Here is a 17,858-nt window from a genome sequence, read left to right as displayed (position 1 = left end):
AGTGGCTCAGCCTGTAATCCGTGCCTTTGGGAAGCTGAGGTGAGTGAGTGTGTGTGTGTGTGTGTGTGTGTGTGTGTGTATGTGTGTATAAAACCTTGGTTAAAGCCGGGCTCAGTGGCTCAGCCTGTAATCCGCGCCTTTGGGAAGCTGAGGTGAGTGGATTGCCTGAGCCTGTGGGTTCAAGACCCGCCTGGGCAACGAGACCTCTTCTCTACAATAAATCAAAAAATCAGCCGGGCGTGGTAGCGCATGCCTGTAATTCTGGCTACTTGGAAGGCTGAGGCAGAAGGATCGCAAGAGCCCAGCAGGTCAAGGCTGCAGTGGCCATGAATATGCCCCTGCACTCCAGTATGGGTGACAGAGTGAGACTCCAACTCAGAAAAATAAAATAAAAATAAAAGCATCAGTGTATTTGATTCAAGCAAAAATGAAGAGTTTCTGATTTTGTTAAACTGTAAAAACAAACTGGTATCCTTCCAGCAGGTTTGTATGTAGGCCATAGCCTCTGGATCATTTCTTACTTCTCAGGTCTCACCCAGATACTTAATGTTGGATTGGTTTTACTCAGACACTTACTACTAAGTACCATGTCATCTGAAGCTTTCCCACCTTGAGACAAAATGGGAGGAGGGTAAGGAAAAGATTCAAGGTAGAAGAACAGATTCTGTTCTGGGGTTAGTAGTAGCTCAAATCCTATAGCTTATGTATATCTATATATACATACACACACACTTACATATGCATACACATTCTTTTCTTTTTCTTTCTTTCTTTTTTTTTTGGCCTCTTAGTGATGTAACAGTGAAACTCTCCCCCAGAAATCAGTGCTATGTGGTCTATATTTGTAAACACTGGCACTGTGAGGAAAAGATGGCTTTGTGTCTAGCTCCCTCACCAGGGTTTCTGGCTGTTGCTTAGACCCCTGGTTACAGTTAGCAAGAGCCAGACATCCAGTCATTATTATTATTTTTTTGGTCCCCATGTTCTCACAATCTTAAAACTAAACTCAAGTTTTCTAAGGGTCTTGACTAAACGATTCCTAGCTAGAGCCAGGAATTAAAAACGAGAATTTTTAATACTACTGCCATTGCAGTGTCCCACTTGTTGTCTTGGAAGCATATTCAGTGAGTAGACAATGGCAACATTTGCCTCCGTCTCAGCTCTGAGGCCAGACTATCACATTCCTCCACTTTTACATGTCTTAGACATTTTTTGCTAAAGGGATAGCTCAAAGTTTCAGTGAACTGCCAAATATGCTCAGTCACCCAACTCTTCACTGTTCTGGAGTCATCTCTGCCTGGGAGGGTCTCAAGTTGCCCAACGAGCACCAATTACCTCAGGAGCGCCCCATACACATCAAATTCTCCCCATGGCCAAAAGGTGAGGGGAAGGAAGAAATAGAGAGTAAAAGAGAAAGGTCTTTGCTTTCAAGTAGAATCATCTAGTCCTCTGTTTAGCCGCTCAGAATTTGTCTTGCAAAGCCGGTCCATGATGCCCTGGAGCATGGGCTGAACAATGCCCAAGAGAGGTCTCTTCAAGGAGTCGCCATCCCAGCAGGCTTCCATCAACTGCCAGCACTCTTCATCAAATACAGGAAGACGTTCTGGGCGGGCGCCTAGAGAAAGGAGCATGGAAGTAAGACCACAGCGAGAGAGGCCAGCATAACAAAGAGGCGTGGCCAGTTGAGGCTCAGGACACTAAAGAATGTAATGAGCTTTGACTTCAATTGCAAACATCTAGGTTAGAGCCTAATAGAAATAGTGATACAACAACTGGAACATATTAACATAGGAAATAGAAGAACTGCAATTAAAAAATCCTTTTTGAGATAAGTGCTGTCTGAAAGCAAAGGTTATTTAGATGTCTTCTCTGGATTCCATGATGATTTAAATGTGTTTTGTCCTGCTGTGGGATGACCAGAAAGGATGACAGGAGGCACCTGTGACACTGTCTAGGTCTGCTCTCGCCGGGGGAGTAAGGAAAAAGCAGTGCTTGTAGCTCTTACCTCTTCGCACATTGTTCCAGAGATGGTCTTTGCTAGCACACCGCTCAAATGCCTCAGGAAGCTTGACAGAGCCTGAGCAGATATACCAAAAAAGAATCCCAAAAGCGTAGACATCCACAGAATTATCATACTTTCCTAGGGCAAGACAGGATAAAAAGTGATTAGCCAGGGAGAGGCAGGCAGCAGCATCACAGCCACCTTGCACCTGCAGAGGTCTTTAACTGTTTTCTAAAGCTTTTAACATCTATTATCTCTCATAAAAACCCTATCAGGTAGGCAGGACACATTTTCTTATTTATTTATTTATTTTTGAGTTAGAGTCTCACCCTGCCACCATTCCCGGCCACTGCAGCCTCGACCTGCTGGGCTCCGGCAATCCTTCCGCCTCAGCTTTCCAAGTAGCTGGAACTACAGGCATATGCTGCCATGCCTAGCTGATTTTTGATTTATTGTAGAGATGAGGTCTCGTCAAGTTGCCGAGGCGGGTCTCAAACCAGGAGGCTCAGGCAATCCACTCACCTCAGCCTCCCAAAGTACTGGGATACAGGCTGAGCCACCGAGCCCGGCCTTATTTTTATTTTTTGAGTTGGAGTCTCACTCTGTTGTCCAGGCTGGAGTGCAGTGGCACATTCATGGCTACTGCAGCCTTGACCTGCTAGGCTCAGGCGATTCTTCAGCCTCAGCCTTCCAAGTAGCTGGAACCACAGGTGAGCATTACCACACCCAGCAAATTTTTTGATTTATTGTAGAGACAAGGTCTCACCATGTTGCCTAAGCTGGACTTGAACCCTTGGACTCAGGCAGTCTCTCACTTTCACCTCCCAAGCTCAGGGATCCCAGCTCAGGGCACATTTATTTCCATTTTACAATACAATAAACTATGACATTGGGAGGTTAAAGCTGTATATTAAGAGAGCTAAGACTAGCCGGGCTCGGTGGCTCAGCCTGTAATCCCAGCACTTTGGGAGGTCGAGGCGAGAGGATTGCCTGAGCCCACGGGTTCGAGACCCGCCTGGGTAACTTGGCGAGACCTTGGCTCTACAATCAAAAACTAGCCGGGCGTGGTAGTGTGCGCCTGTAGTTCCAGCTACTTGGAAGGCTGAGGCGGAAGGATTGCCGGAGCCCAGCAGGTCGAGGCTGCGGTGGCCGGGAGCAGTCACTGCACTCCAGTCTGGGTGACAGAGTGAGACTCCAGCTCAAAAAAAAAGAGAGAGAGCTAAGACTAGAATTTGAAAAAAAAAAAAAAAAAAAGGAAAATAAGGCCTTTTCTGTTAATGGACCAATGAAAAATTAATCCTGAAAGGTCATATTAACAAAATAAAGTTGGAAAATGCAGATGGGTGGGTATGCTGGAACCAAAATCTGAAGCTTTTTTTTTTTTGAGTTGGGGGTCTCATTGTCACCCAGGCTGGAGTGCACTGGGACAATCACGGCGGCTCACTGTTGCCTGAACCCCTTGGGTTAAGGCAATCCTTTGGCTTCAGCCTCCTCTCTCTCTCTCTCTCTCTCTCTCTCTCTCTCTCTCTCTCAACAAATGTATGTGTATATATATATATTTTTTTGAGGTGGAGTCGCACTCTGTTGCCCAGGCTGGAGTGCATGCCCACCGCAGCCTCGACCTGCTGGGCTCAGGCAATCCTTCCACCTCAGCCTTCCAAGGTAGCTGGAACTACAGGTATACACCACCATGCCCAGCTAATTTTTCGATTTATTGGAGAGGTGAGGCCTTGCCAAGTTGCCCAGGCTGGTCTCGAACCCGAGGGCTCAGGTAATCCTCTCACCTTGGCCTCCCAATGTGCTGGGATTATAGGCGTGAGCCACCGTGCCTGGCCAAAAAAAATGTATACATACTAAAGAGATGTTATCTATGTATTACTTTTAGTTCGCCATAATCAGAAGTGTCTGGTCACTGATGGTAACCACTTTGAGGACCTCTTGTAATGGCAGAAGTCAAATGTGACTTGTATCCATCTATAATTTTAATATAGTTTTTTCCTTCCTTAAAATGTGAGTACATTTTTTTGGCACCCCTGTATATATATTTTGAAAGATAATTCTGAAAGAGGGCAGACCCCAGTAAAAGCAACTAAAGGAATTTAAGTGTGAAGTAAACAAAACAGAAGAATAGAAGTAGGATTGGAAGTTTTTAAAAGTGAATTTAGGGAAAGAAAAATTATCTATTTAGTTCAGATGTGAGTAGGACTACAGCTGTCTAGCTAATACCTAGTCCTTATGTGTGTCACTAAAATGAATGGCTGGGGAAAGACTTGTGTATGAAATGAAAGAAATTCAAATATATTGTTAATTAAAATGCTCATCAGTACTAATGACTGCCCTGCAACTTTCTTTCCATCTTCCATGGCAATAGAAAAATCATTTCCCATCCACTAGGGCTCCAAACCTTGGAGTCATCTTTTAGTCACTGTTTTCTGTTCATCAACCATATCAAATGAATAAAAGTATCCCCATTCTTCCTCTGAACTGGTCTCAATCTGTCACATTTCTTTGTTTCAGCACTAATACCAAACCTAATCCTGGAGGCAACCACTACCTACCTGGCTGGCCTCCTTACCTTGGTTTTTCCCAGTCAAATTCTCTTCACCTGCTGCTGCTAAGCTCCTCTTCCATCAACATTTCCTTTTCATCCTCCCTCTGCTCTAAAGCTCAGTAGCTCCTTAAATCTTGCACAACAAGCCTTAACCACTGCAAGGGAATTTTAAGCTCAAGGTAGTTATCTACAACCTTGTTTGCCACTATGTCCCAAATGAATTTCTTTCCTGTCAAGTTTATTTCTATTCTGTGATTTTTATAATTATTTCCCCTTCTTCAACTTCCAAAATTTTCTCTCCTTCATGATATAGGTTAGGAGACCGACAGATTCAAATCCCAGTTTCATTACCTTCTAACTCAATGTTTTTGAGGTAGGTTTCTTTACCAATCTGGTCTCAACTTTATTCATGAATGGACATAAAAATCCATCAATGTTATCACAGAATTATTGTAAGGGTTAAATAAAACTAAATATATATTAAAAAGTACCCATACTGGCTAGCTCAAAGTATATATTTTACAGTGAGGTCTCTTCCCATCTACCAATTTTCCAAGAGACTCAAGTTCTACTCAAAATTTCACTTCTACCACAAAACCATCAAGCATTTCCACCCTCATTTATCACTTTTCTGAGCACCAACAGTACATTATATAGGACTTAATTTGCACTTAATCACATGCTGTTATACTGCTTCCTAATCCTTTTATCTCTTTCAATACAGCTCTGTGTCAACTTTAATGATAAAGGACAACTCCTAGGAACTATCAATCAATACTTCATGATTAAATAGTTGGCTGATTGTGGCAATTATGGCACTAATAACCCAGACAGACATCCAAAAGAACAGCTGGTGATTCCCATTTGTACTTTTCTTCCTCACTCTGTTACCTCTTCACTCTTCCTCCTACTTGTCTTAGGTATCTTCTGTTCTGGTTTCTCCCTTGCCTGTGCCAGATATGCCAGTGATACTTGTGGATACTACTTAGCTCAAGGGGTAGCACACAGGGTTAAAGTAATAAGCCCTGTCCAAACCCACTCCCTGCCCTCCAGTTTACCTGTGAAAAGTTCAGGGGCCATATGGATTGGTGTCCCCACAATGCTGCCTGACATCATGGCTTCTGGCTTGCAGAATCCTAAGTCAGTGATCTTGGCACGGTTCTGCTTGTCCAGCTGCCAACAAAGCAGGGCAAGATGTCTCAGATCCTCTGGCACATATGGGAATCCTAATAAATCTTAGAAAAATGAGGAGGTGAAGGCCCATGGAAGGACACTGTCTCTGATCCTGCACACAGCACTGCTGTATACCTGAATGCAAAAGTAGGTACTCAAAGTAGTAGTCCTGCGTCGCAGAGCAGTGGGGCTATTTTCTGAGAAATGAGCCATTAGACAATTTTGTCCTTGTGTAAACATCATAAAGTGTGCTTCCACAAACCAAGATGGCATAACCTACTACACACCTAGGAAATATGGCACAGCCTACTGATCCTGGTTACAAACCTATAAAGCATGTGACTGTATTGACTCCCGTAAGCAACTGTCACACAATGGTAGGTATTTGTGTATCTAAACATAGAAAAGGTTCCATAAAAGTATGGCATAAAAGAAAAAAATGGTATGTGAGAAATATATTATGCCACAATGGCTACAATGCCACTAAGCAATAGGAACTTTTCAGCTTTATCATAACCTTATGGGACCACTGTCAAACATGTGGTCCATCACTGACCAAAATGTCACTATGCGATACATGAACTATGCTTAATAAATTCTGTCTCCAACCTCCCCGTCTCTAGATTCATTCTCATTAAAGGCTGAGTATTCCTTATTTGAACGTTTGGAACCAGAAGTGTTTCAGATTACAGATCTTTTTTGGATTTTGGAATACTTGCATTATATTACCAATTCAACATCCTTAATCTGAAAATCCAAAATCTGAAGTACTCCAATGAGTATTTCCTTTTAGGGTCATGTCAGTACTCAAAAAGTTTTGGATTTTGGCCAGGTGCAGTGGTTCACACCTGTAATCCCAGCAATTTGGGAGGCAAAGACAAGAGGACTACCTGAGCCCAAGGTTTGAGACCAGCCTGGACAACTTGGTGAGACCTTGTGTCTACAATAAATCAAAGCTGGGAGTGGTGGCATGTGCCTATAGTTCCAGCTCTTTTGGAAGGCTGAGACGGAAGGTGGAGGTTGTGGTGGCCATGAGCATACCACTGTACTACAGCTCAGTCAACACAATGGGATGCCTATTCAAAAGAAAAAAAAAGTTTTAGATTTTGGAGCATTTTGTATTTCGGATTTTTGGATTAGGGACATTCGACTATACTGTCTTCTTCCCCATCCTGGGAGCAATGTGAGGGCAGGAATTGCCTTTTTAAAATTTTTGCATCCCCAGTGATTAGCATAGTACCTGACACACATGGATCTTGATAAGCCTTGGAAGAATGAGGTCCATGGAAGGACACTGAGGAAGCACTTCATCTTAGGGAGATAACTTTTACTTACTAGCACATTTTTCAGCTTGATATCACGATGGACAAGTCCTTGGCTGTGTAGGAAGCGGATTCCCTCTACCACATCTAGTGCTATCTGCAAACGTGTCTCCAGGGTCAGTCCAGCCTTGGGGAGACAAAAGAGCTTACTTGTCACAAACATGGCAACTCCTCAATTCAATTTGCTTGCACCAACTGAGACTTCCCTCTTTGGGAAACTAAAAGACTGACAGCATCGGGCACACAAGGACAGAAAAGTGAATGAAATAAAAGAGAAGAGGAAAGCAGTTAGGAGAAGGAAGTAGAGGAAAATCAAGAAAGAGCAAGTTGTAAAGGAGACAATGCCAGACAAAGTCCCTGCAGACTGAAGTCATGTCAAATAGACAACCCAAAATGTGACTAAGAGGTATAACTGAACGACTGAGGCAAGAGCCCACTTCTAACATCTAAACAAACTCTGGAACTGCCCTTGAGGCTCAAAGTAAGTATTTCTAGGTCTCTCAGAAGACTTACTTCCATTGCTTTGTAGGTCTAGTTAGCCCAGGTTTGATTTTATAGGTCCTAATACCAAAGACATTCAGATTACTTCAATTTAGGATCTCTTGAATTCTGGAAAATGTCGTATCACTTATTCAAAAGCTCAAACGAGGTTCTCAAGCTCACTTGTGAAAAAGTGTCAGACAACTCCTCTGAAATGAGGAAGGAAAAACCAAGGAAAAACCACTAGGAGAGTTTTCTTCATCATATTGATTCCTCATGACTCCTAGAAGCATTTCTAAGGTTTCCTCTGCCGCTAATTTCCACTTCTGGAAGCCTATGCGTACTGGCACAAGGGGAATCTGTGAGAAGGGCCCTACCTAGAGACTCTGAGGTCAGCTTTTCTGTCCTTCTGCTCGGCTCCAATGTAGGGAACATACAAAATAAGCCTCTCTCATTCCCTTTTGGTGGTTATTTTAGATGAGGGAAATGCAACATCCAACTGAGGATTTTACCTTCACTCAAATAAAATCCTTCAGTAGCTTCTCATTGTCTACAACAGAATTTCAGTTATGAGGAAATTCTTTTTTTTTTTTTTTTAATGCCCCCCACCCTACTCCACCAGGGGAGGAAGGACCTGCTCCCCGGCGGTCCCCACCCGGGCCAGCTGCCCGGCCCCTCCCTGAGGAAATTCTTAACATTCTGGGTCCCGTGTAATTGGTTAACATGTCTTTGTACATTATCTACCCCTGTCCCCAAACGACCAGCTGCTCCAACATGCCTAGTGTCCTCATTGGCCTTCAGATGCTCTGAGCATTCACTGTTCCTCTCTCTGGTATGGCCTCTTCCTTCCATCTGCCCACATTCCACCCATCAAGGAATCTTGTCAAGCTCAAACTCCACATCTTTCTGAAAATCCACTGACTATAATTCTCTTCAGAGCTCCTGGCAATTACACTTTTTGATATCCCCTAATGGTGCTTAATTCAGGGCCTTATACAAAGTAATCAGTATTTGTTGACTAAACAACAAAATCTGACTATATCCACTGACAGCCAAAAAGAGAAAGAAGAGCAGAGTTACAGGAGACTTTTCTGCTCTTCTAAGGAGTCTAGATTTTTACCACCACTGCAGGGGGTCAAAGTGGTGAATGACAGTATTCTGGATTTATATTGGGGCAGAAAATAGGTTCTGAGAAGTCTTTAAGTTTTTTGGAAATAAGTGCAATAAAGCCTAAATACTTCAACAATCTCTCATGAAAGCTAGGAGCTCTGAATAAGCAGAAAAGGATGAAAGGCTAGAAAGGAAACTGTGGAGCTCCTTTCTTGCCTCACCTCACCTCACCTTCAGCCCCGTGTAGAGGTCCCGGTGCAGCCGCTCCATAATGAGGAGTACAGCGATACTGGAGCCACCACCGTAGTTGTAGTCGATGACTGAACCATGGAGATCCACCAATCGTTCATGCTTTGGCAGAGACCTGGTGGGAAGGGGAGAGGTCTGGGCCACAATGCTTGGGCTCTATTCCTGTATAACATACTAGACTATAAAACGGGCACGGTGGCTCAGGCTTGTAATCCCAGCACTTTGGAAGGCGGAGCCGAGAGGATTGCCTGAGCCCATGGGTTCAAGACCAGCCTGGGCAACATGGCGAGATCTCATCGCTACAATAAATAAAAAAAATTAGCCGGGCATGGTGGCATATGCCTGTAGTTCCAGTTATTTGGAAGGCTGAAGTGGAAAGATTGCCTGAATCCAGCAGGTCGAGGCTACGGTGGCCATGAGTGTGCTACTGCACTCCAGTCTGGGCAACAGAGTACAGTGTGAGACTCCGACTCAAAAAAAAACAACAAAACTAGAATATAGGAAGGAATGACCTCAAGACCATGCTTAGTCCAGGGCCAGAGATAATGGCCCTCAGAACAGATGTAGGGCAAAGAAAAATGCCTCTCCAATAAAAATGAAGAACCTTGGAATCTAAAAATTGATAAGCCTTAATGACCAAGGAAGAAAGTTAAATGGAATGATGAATCTGAGAAATTTAAAAAGTGAGGAAAGAGCAAGCAAAGACAGTAAAAGCCTTAAAGAGACACAGCAACACTGGTCTATAACATTGTGAAACTGAGGTATGGCGAGACAGGGCATGCTGAAGCTCTGGGTACAAAACATATACCAGACTTCTAAAGCTTCTTTTCTGGATCTTTCTCATAGAGATGAATGAGGCCAGAACCCACCTCATGTAGTGAAACTCCAGAGCCAGATCATTCCAGTGCTTCTCATCTGGAGGGACAACTGACTTGAGGGCACAAGGGAAGTGTCCGCCCCAGTTGTCACACAGGTATACCACACCATACTGGCCCCGGCCCAGTTCCTGTCCCAGTTTAGGTTTACCTATAAGGTACAGAGATAGAGATAAGGCAAGAGGGAAGGGAACCTGATGGGCAACCTCGGTAAGATCCTTAGATGTGGACCCACCTAAAGGCCAGGAAGTTGTGGTCATGCCAGGGGAAGAAATTCTGGCGTCATTCTAAACCACCTAACTGGATTAATTCAAATAAACTTTGGTCCTGTTATCTGAACTATATAAACAGAAGAACCAAACAGACTTCAGGAATTCAAAAACGTATCAGTAAGTGTTTAGGCAGTTTTGCAAGGAAGCAGCTTTAAACATTGGGATTCTCTGAGGCTGGACATAAAGATGTCAGGTATTCTGAACCCTACTCCAATTTATTTGGAAAAAACAAAGACTCACGATGCAGCAAGACGTCCTGTAAAGAACGGCTCTCCAGAGAAAGGCGGGCCAGGCGAGGGGCATGATCTTTCCGAACCTTCAGCCATAGATCTTCAGTTTTCTCTAGCCGGCCTGAGTGGCCAGCTTCCAGCTTGGAGGGAAAGAGAAAAAAGACTTAGGATTATCAAGTCCCTTGCTTCAGTTTCCTCACCTGTTATATAGAGATAATATCTACCCCATACGGTAATTGTAAGAATTCAGTAAGATACATATAACATGCTTAGCACAGAGACTGGCACACAGTGGATTCTCAATAAATAATAGTTTTCCCTCCTGGATGCATAATCACATTTATCCACTCCCTACCCTGACACCTCCCCCACAATGGACAAGCAGATGTCACATAATTATGAAATAGTATAGAAGTTGGAAAGTCTTTCTCTTCTGTCATTCATACCTAAAATACTATATAATCTTATGGGGAGAAATTAACGAAGCTCCTTCCATTCCCTTAGAGTTAGAAAAACATCCACATGAAAAATTTATTGATGAAACTTGCTATAATTAACAGAATAGAAAGATAATACACTGATGATTTTTAAAAACTTATATGGAGGGTAGAGAGCAAAATATTTCCCCTCCTGATAAGGTTTTTTGCTCGTCCAGCCGTATCTCCTTTCTTACACACCAACCTGTCGCAAGGAGGCTGCAAAAGCCTCGTGAGAACTATTGAGTCGAGTTCGGAATTGGCTGCAAATGCTTTTGGCCAATTTGGAGGCACTGAGGCTCTCGATGGCTTCCTGGGCCACCTTCCTCTTCCATTCTAGAGTGATGGCAGGTGGGCTCACCCATGTGATGCGCTGGATGATCTGCCGGGATGAAGACAGTAAGATCATTGAGGAATGGGAGATAGGAGTCACTCGAAAGATCCAAGGCCCTTCCTTTTCTGGGTTACCTATTCATTAGGAGCAGGTACTCTTAAGATAAGTGCAATATGAAGTCCAAGGTTCCTCCTCTCCAATTCCACCTACCTCAAAATCAGGACCCAGCTCAGAGGAAAGCATCAAAGAACACTAGGCCTAGTCTGCATGATCACAAACCCTCAGTACGTTACACTCAGTGCCAGGGAGTGCCTAATAAATCTTTCTCAAGTCAGTAAACAACTCTACATAAGAGACAGATCAGATTCCAAAACAGGAACTACACTCACAGCCTCTGGCAATAACAAAGCCTGGTTCTGAGAAAACATTTGGGCTGGGAAAAGGAATTATGAAGAAACTAGTGAGGGGGCTGAATGCAGTGGCTCATTCCTGTAATCCCAGCACTTTGGGAGTCCAAGGTGAGAAGACTGCTTGAGCCCAGGAGTTCAAGATCAACCTGGGCAACATAATGAGACTCATCTCTACAAAAATTAAAAAACTAACCAGCTGTGGTGGTATACACCTGTAGTTCCAGCTACTTGGGAGGCTGAGGTGGAAGAATCACCTGAGCCCAGGAGGTCAAGGTTACAGTGACCTATGATCCTGGCACTGCATTCTACCTGGGCAACAGAGTGAGACCCTGCCTCAAAAAAAAAAAAAAAAGTGAGGTAGGTAGAGTCTTACAGCTCCATAAAATCACGTACCTTTTATTTCTTTTTTGTCACTGCCCACAAAGAACACCTAACATAAAATATCATTTAAGGGTGGGCATGGTGGCTCACGCCTATAATCCCAGCACGTCGGGAGGCCAAGGTGAGAGGATTGCCTGAACCCACGGGTTCAAGATTAGCCTGGGCAACTTGGTAAGACCCCAGCTCTACAATAAATCAAAAAATTAGCCGGGTGTGGTGGTGTGCGCCTATAGTTCCAGCTACTTAGAAGGCTAAGGCAGAAGGATCACCTGAACCCAGCAGGTCGATGCTGCGGTGGGCAAAAACGTGCCACTGCATTCCAGCCTGGGCGACAGAGTAAGACTCCAACCCCCCCCCCCCAAAAATCAATAAATTTAATCCACAACTTTTAAAGGAAGGACTGTTATAATTTTTTGAGAATAGGCATAAACCAGAATTCTCCCAGACAGGCAAACCAGAACAAACAGCCAATCTACCTTAACAGAAGACTCTTGATATCTGTTCTCTACTGGAGTGACTAGGATTCGTGTGAACTAAGTAGGGATTGAGAAATTTTTTTCTAAGCATCTTCTACCTGCTTGATTTGCTCCCACAGCATCCTTGTAACCGAGGACCCTGAGTGAAAGGTTACTTCAACATGATAGGCAGCATTTAAGATCTGAAAGAGAACACACAAAAGAAAATATACCTTCAATAGTGTAGCTATTTCAAAAATCCAATAAATCACATTCACTTCAGGAACACAGTACACCTACCCAGTTGTTTACAGACTTGTTTTAGGCAGATGCAAATTTAAAGAAAAAAAAAAATTACAATCCAGACTCAGGGTTTCCAAATGTATCCTCAATATATGTACCAAGTCAAATCAAGTTATCATCTATTTTGTGATTATTTAGGCCCTTCTTCTTCATCTTTATATTCATCAACTTAACTGCAAATTTATAGCTCACCTGCACCTCTCAGAGGCAGTGGTCATGTGATATGAAAACAATAAAATTCAAACAGAACTGGCCAAAAGTTGAAAGGGAAATTCTTCTCTATTTTGAAACAGGGCTTGTATGTAGATCGTGTCATCTGTTATCCGTGACATGATGTCTTAACAACCTTTCTTTGCATACCTGTTTGAGATAATTACTAGTGATATGAACTGAGACATCCTGAGATTTCTCCAGGCTCTGCAGACATCGTTCCAGGGTTCCAACGAAGCTCTCACGTAGGTAATCTACTGAACTGATCAGCTTGTTAGCCACTGCCTGATTAAGCCGGGAGATGATGAGCTCCTGGATCTGTCGGATACAGCACTTGATCTCTCTGGTGCCCACTGGTTCTCCATTCTCAGGGACAATGACATCTATGGAGGCAGAAAAATAAGCTAGTTAGCTATAAGGAAGAAGGGGAAGATACATTAAATAACGGCATCTCTGAAATCGGTGCCAAAGAACTACCATGATGACAGTTACAAAAAGACAAGGTTTGTTGATGAACTCTGACCTTCAGAATTATGAGGGACTAAGAACCCTCAGCTACTTAAGACAGCTAAGATTCTAGAGAGAAGCAATTAAGTCTAAAATAAGCCTGTTGGTTTTGTTAGCTTTTATGTCACATTTATAGGAGAGAAAGAACAATATTCATTGAGTGCAAACTATTTGAAAGGCACTATAATAATAGGCATTTTACATATGTAATCTAATTTCATCTTTACAATAACTTTGTCAGCTGGGTATTACAGATCAGGAAACAACCTTAACAAGAGAACAAAGTGCGTACAGGAAGAGGATGGTACAGTTGGGAAGTAATACTGCTAGCATTTGAACCCAAAGCTCATTGATTCCAAAGCCTATGATCTTTGCAAAAAAAAATTTTTTTTTTTTTTTTTTTTTGAGTTGGAGTCTCACTGTTGCCCAGGCTGGAGTGCAGTGACCACTCCCGGCCACCACAGCCTCGACCTGCTGGGCTCCGGCAATCCTTCCGCCTCAGCCTTCCAAGTAGTTGGAACTACAGGCGCACGCTACCACGCCTGGCTAATTTTTTAATTTTTAAAATTTATTGTAGAGATGAGGTCTCGCCTGCCCAGGCGGGTCTCAAACCCGCGGGCTCAGGCAATCCACTCACCTCAGCCTCCCAAAGGCGCGGGATTACAGGCTGAGCCACCGAGCCCGGCGTTCTTTGCAAAATTTTACACAGCCTAGCATATTATGAGAACATCTAAAAGTCAAGGTTTTTTCTAATCAATTACTAGATAAATCAAAAGTAGAATTCGACTGTTGTCCCTACCATGCTAAACTACCTATTAGGATTAGAAAATCTATCTTGTAAGCCAGAGGATAGAAAAACTTAGGAGAAATCAAACTATCTGCAAAAAGATCTGCTACTAAAAAGGCACTCTCATGCCTACTGGTGGAAACTTAAATTGGTGCCACTCCATCAGATCAAATTGGCAATATCTATCAAAATTTTAAATCAACCAACAAAGAAAAATCCATATACCCTTTGACCTAACTATTCTGCTTCTAGGAATTCTTTTTCTTGAAATACACCCTTACAAGTCCTAAAGAAGTATTTGCACAAAGATGATCAAGTGAATAAATAAATAAATAAATAAATAAAGGTATAGCCACTAGAAGAAGACAAATGTGTATGAACATTTAACAAAGACTCTCTAAGATGTACACTAAATGAAAAAGGCAGGTGCAGAAGAACATATGGAGAAAAACTGGATGGTTGGCACCAGCATATTTTGACTTTTGAATTAAGTACTACATATGCAGGCTTAATCTTTTTTTTTTTTTTGAGTTGGAGTCTCACTCTGTCGCCCAGACTGGAGTGCAGTGGCACGCTCCTGGCCACTGCAGCCTCAACCTGCTAGGCTCCAGCGATCCTTCCGCCTCAGCTTTCCAAGCAGCTGGAACTACAGGTACACGCTAGACGCCCAGCTAATTTTTGATTTATTGTAGAGATGAGGTCTCGCCAAGCTGCCCAGGCGGGTCTCAAACCCGCGGGCTCAGGCAATCCACTCACCTCAGTCTAACAAAGCGCGGGATTACAGGCTGAGCCACTGAGCCCAGCTTAATCTTTATTTATTTATTTATTTATTTTTGAGTTGGAGTCCCACTCTGTTGCCCAGACTGGAGAGCAGTGGCAAGCTCCTGGCCATCGCAGCCTCGACTTCCTGGGCTTCAGCGATCCTTCCGCCTCAGCCTTCCAAGTAGCTGGAACTACAGGCACATGCTACAATGCCCAGCTAATTTTTGATTTATTGTAGAGATGAGGTCTCGCCAAGTTGCCCAGGTGGGTCTCAAACCTGTGGGCTCAGACAATCCACTCGCTTCGGCCTCCCAAAGTGCTGGGATTACAGGCTGAGCCACTGAGCCTGGCCTATAGATTTAATCTTTTTTTTTTTTTTTAAGAGTTGGAGTCTCACTTTATTGCCCACACTGGAGTGCAGTGGCCGCTCCTGGCCACCGCAGCCTTGACCTGCTGGGCTCTGGCGATCCTTGCGCCTCAGCCTTCCAAGTAGCTGGAACTATAGGCACGCATTACCACGCCCGGCTAATTTTTGATGTAGTGTAGAGATGAGGTCTCACCAAGTTGCTCAGGCGGGTCTCGAACCCGCGGGCTCAGGCACTCCACTCACCTCAGCCTCCCAAAGGTGCAGGATTACAGGCTGAGCCACTGAGCCCGGTTCTGTAGATTTAATCTTAAAAATATATATATTTTATAAAGTGTATATATCTGACATCGGCATGCATGCATTGCCTTTATTTAAAAACAAAAAAATAGGAATAGAAATCTGGCTCCATATAATATGTGCTAATTCTCTTCTAAATCTACTTATCATTGCTTCAAGGAGACTCAGAAAGGACTTAGAAAAAGGTAAGAACCACAAATGTAAGTTGTGTGTAATATATAGCCAGCTAGGTAAGTGAATTCACAAATCCACCATAGAGGTTATCTCTGTTCATCTTTAGAAAGACCTATAAGAAATCAGGCATCCAATGCTTGCTAAAGACAGCTAAATTTCCTTTGTATTTATAAGTATGACTTAGCTACCATCATTCACACTTTCATTATCCAAAGATATACTAAACTGTATTATTTGCTGTAAGGGAGATGATGATGAATAAGATTCAGATCCTAGCCGGGCATGGTGGTTCACGCCTGTAATTCCAGCACTTTGGGAAATGGAGGCGAGAGGACTGCCTGAGTTCAAGGGCTTGAGACCAGACTGAGCAACATGGCGAGACCTGCTTCTACAATAAATCATAAAATTAGTCGGTGTGATGGTGCATACCTGTGTTCCAGCTACTTAGAAGGCTGAAGCAGAAGGATTACCTGAGTCCAGCAGGTCGAAGCTGTGGTGGAGAGTGAGACTCTGATTAAAAAAAAAAAAAAAGACCTGGGCTCGGTGGCTCAGTCTGTAATCCCGCACCTTTGGGAGGCTGAGGTGAGTGGATTGCCTGATCCCGTGGGTTTGAGACCCGCCTGGGCAACGTGGCGAGACCTCATCTCTACAATAAATCAAAAAATTAGCCAGGCGTGGTAGTGCACACCTGTAGTTCCAGTTACTTGGAAGGCTGAGGCGGAAGGATCGCCAGAGCCCAGAAGGTAGAGGCTGCGATGGCCGGGAGGAGCCACTGTACTCCAGTCTGGGTGACCGAGTGAGACTACAACTCAAAAATAATAATAATAAAAAGATAGAAATCCTACTCTCCTTCAACTCTGGGAGGTTAGAAAAGTGGAACATACATAAGTATAATAAAAGACAGAAGTTGAAATGTTGTGGGAGTTCAGATGAGTGCAATTGTTATTAGCTAAAAAAATTAAAGAGGACTTTGTGAAAAATTGCATTTGGGAGAGGCCTTAAAGCGTAGGTAGAACTTGGAAATTCACAGACATTTTAGGTTTAAGGCAGGGCATGAGGAAAAAAACAAGTAACGGGAGTGTATGGAGGACAGCAAGAAGTTAAGACCAATCAAAATAGAAATTACAGGAAGGTGTATAGTGGGAAATAAGCCTGAAAAAATTGATAAAGGCTAGGCTTTGAAGGTCTTTAATACTAGGCTGAGTTTAAACTTAGACTGTAGGAATAGGAAGCCAATAAAGATGAACTGGAGAAAGACGTTAGGGACCCTGATCAGGTAACAGTTCAGTTAGACTAAAGAAGATGGAACAGAAAAGCACAGGTAGATATAAAATATGGAGGAAGATTAATCAGTACTTGGCAACTGATTAGACAAGAGAAAGAAGATAGGTAAAGACCATGTGGGCGTTTTGAAGGTGGGTACTAGGAAGGTGGCATCAGTAACTGGGAACAGAGTAAGAAGAATTTAGAGTATGGGCTCAGGAACCAGACTATCTAGATTCAAATCCTGCCTCTACTATTTACTAGCTGTGTGACCTTGGCCAAATTACTTAACCTTTCTAAGACTTAATGCCTCATCTAGAAAAAGGAAATAAGCAGAATCTACCAAGGGAGGTTATTTTTGAAAAACATTGATGCTAGGTCCCATGTCAGAAATCCTGATTAAGTCTGAACTGGTTTTCAGTGGTCTTGAGCATCTGTATTTTCAGAAGGACTCCCAAGTGATTTCTATGTATACCAATGATTAAGTATCTAAAAGATAATTTTCAAAACATACTATTTTAATATAGTTAGTAGAGTTAATGTTCTTGCATGGAGATTTATACAGAAGTCAGTATACAAAGTCAGCAGCATTTAAACTGCAGATACCAAGAGACCTGACTGGTCACTTTCACCCAATTTTGTCAATAGCCATTTGTGAAGAATGGGATTGCCAGAAAAGCTAAAAACACTACTTTGAGAAATGCTCCCGTGTAGAGTTTCAGGAGCAGCTTGAAAAGAAAATGAGACCATGAGACAAAAAGAACCACCAATAAAGAGGCTGAAATAGCAAAGGTTAAAGCACGATTTACTAACATTCTTTTTTTTTTTTTTTGAGTTGGAGTCTCACTCTGTCGCCCAGACTGGAGTG

At 43.0% G+C, this 17,858-nt stretch overlaps 1 protein-coding gene across 2 annotated transcripts in view; it reads right to left on the bottom strand.

Annotated features, from left to right (window-relative positions):
* Positions 1-335: 335 nt before the first annotated feature.
* DSTYK (dual serine/threonine and tyrosine protein kinase) overlaps positions 336-17,858 on the bottom strand; it is a 36,295-nt gene continuing 18,772 nt past the window's right edge. The window contains exons 3-12 of one of the 2 annotated variants that reach the window (XM_021707368.1): positions 12,984-13,216; positions 12,440-12,523; positions 10,946-11,122; positions 10,275-10,404; positions 9,757-9,913; positions 8,870-9,002; positions 7,062-7,175; positions 5,612-5,726; positions 2,006-2,140; positions 1,141-1,615 (exon numbers count right to left, since the gene is read on the bottom strand). In XM_021707368.1, the coding sequence (XP_021563043.1) occupies positions 1,428-1,615; positions 2,006-2,140; positions 5,612-5,726; positions 7,062-7,175; positions 8,870-9,002; positions 9,757-9,913; positions 10,275-10,404; positions 10,946-11,122; positions 12,440-12,523; positions 12,984-13,216 (1,466 nt within the window). In that variant the 3' untranslated portion in view covers positions 1,141-1,427. Of the gene's footprint in view, positions 1,616-2,005; positions 2,141-5,611; positions 5,727-7,061; positions 7,176-8,869; positions 9,003-9,756; positions 9,914-10,274; positions 10,405-10,945; positions 11,123-12,439; positions 12,524-12,983; positions 13,217-17,858 lie in introns of both variants that reach the window. The other variant, XM_021707369.1, reaches the window with a different exon arrangement.

Source organism: Carlito syrichta, unplaced genomic scaffold, assembly GCF_000164805.1.
Source record: "Carlito syrichta isolate Samal-C Ts95f unplaced genomic scaffold, Tarsius_syrichta-2.0.1 Scaffold316857, whole genome shotgun sequence".
In the NCBI taxonomy this organism is placed as follows: domain Eukaryota; kingdom Metazoa; phylum Chordata; class Mammalia; order Primates; family Tarsiidae; genus Carlito; species Carlito syrichta.
The sequence above is the reverse complement of the archived record's forward strand: the minus strand, read 5'-3'. Positions and strand labels throughout refer to the sequence as shown.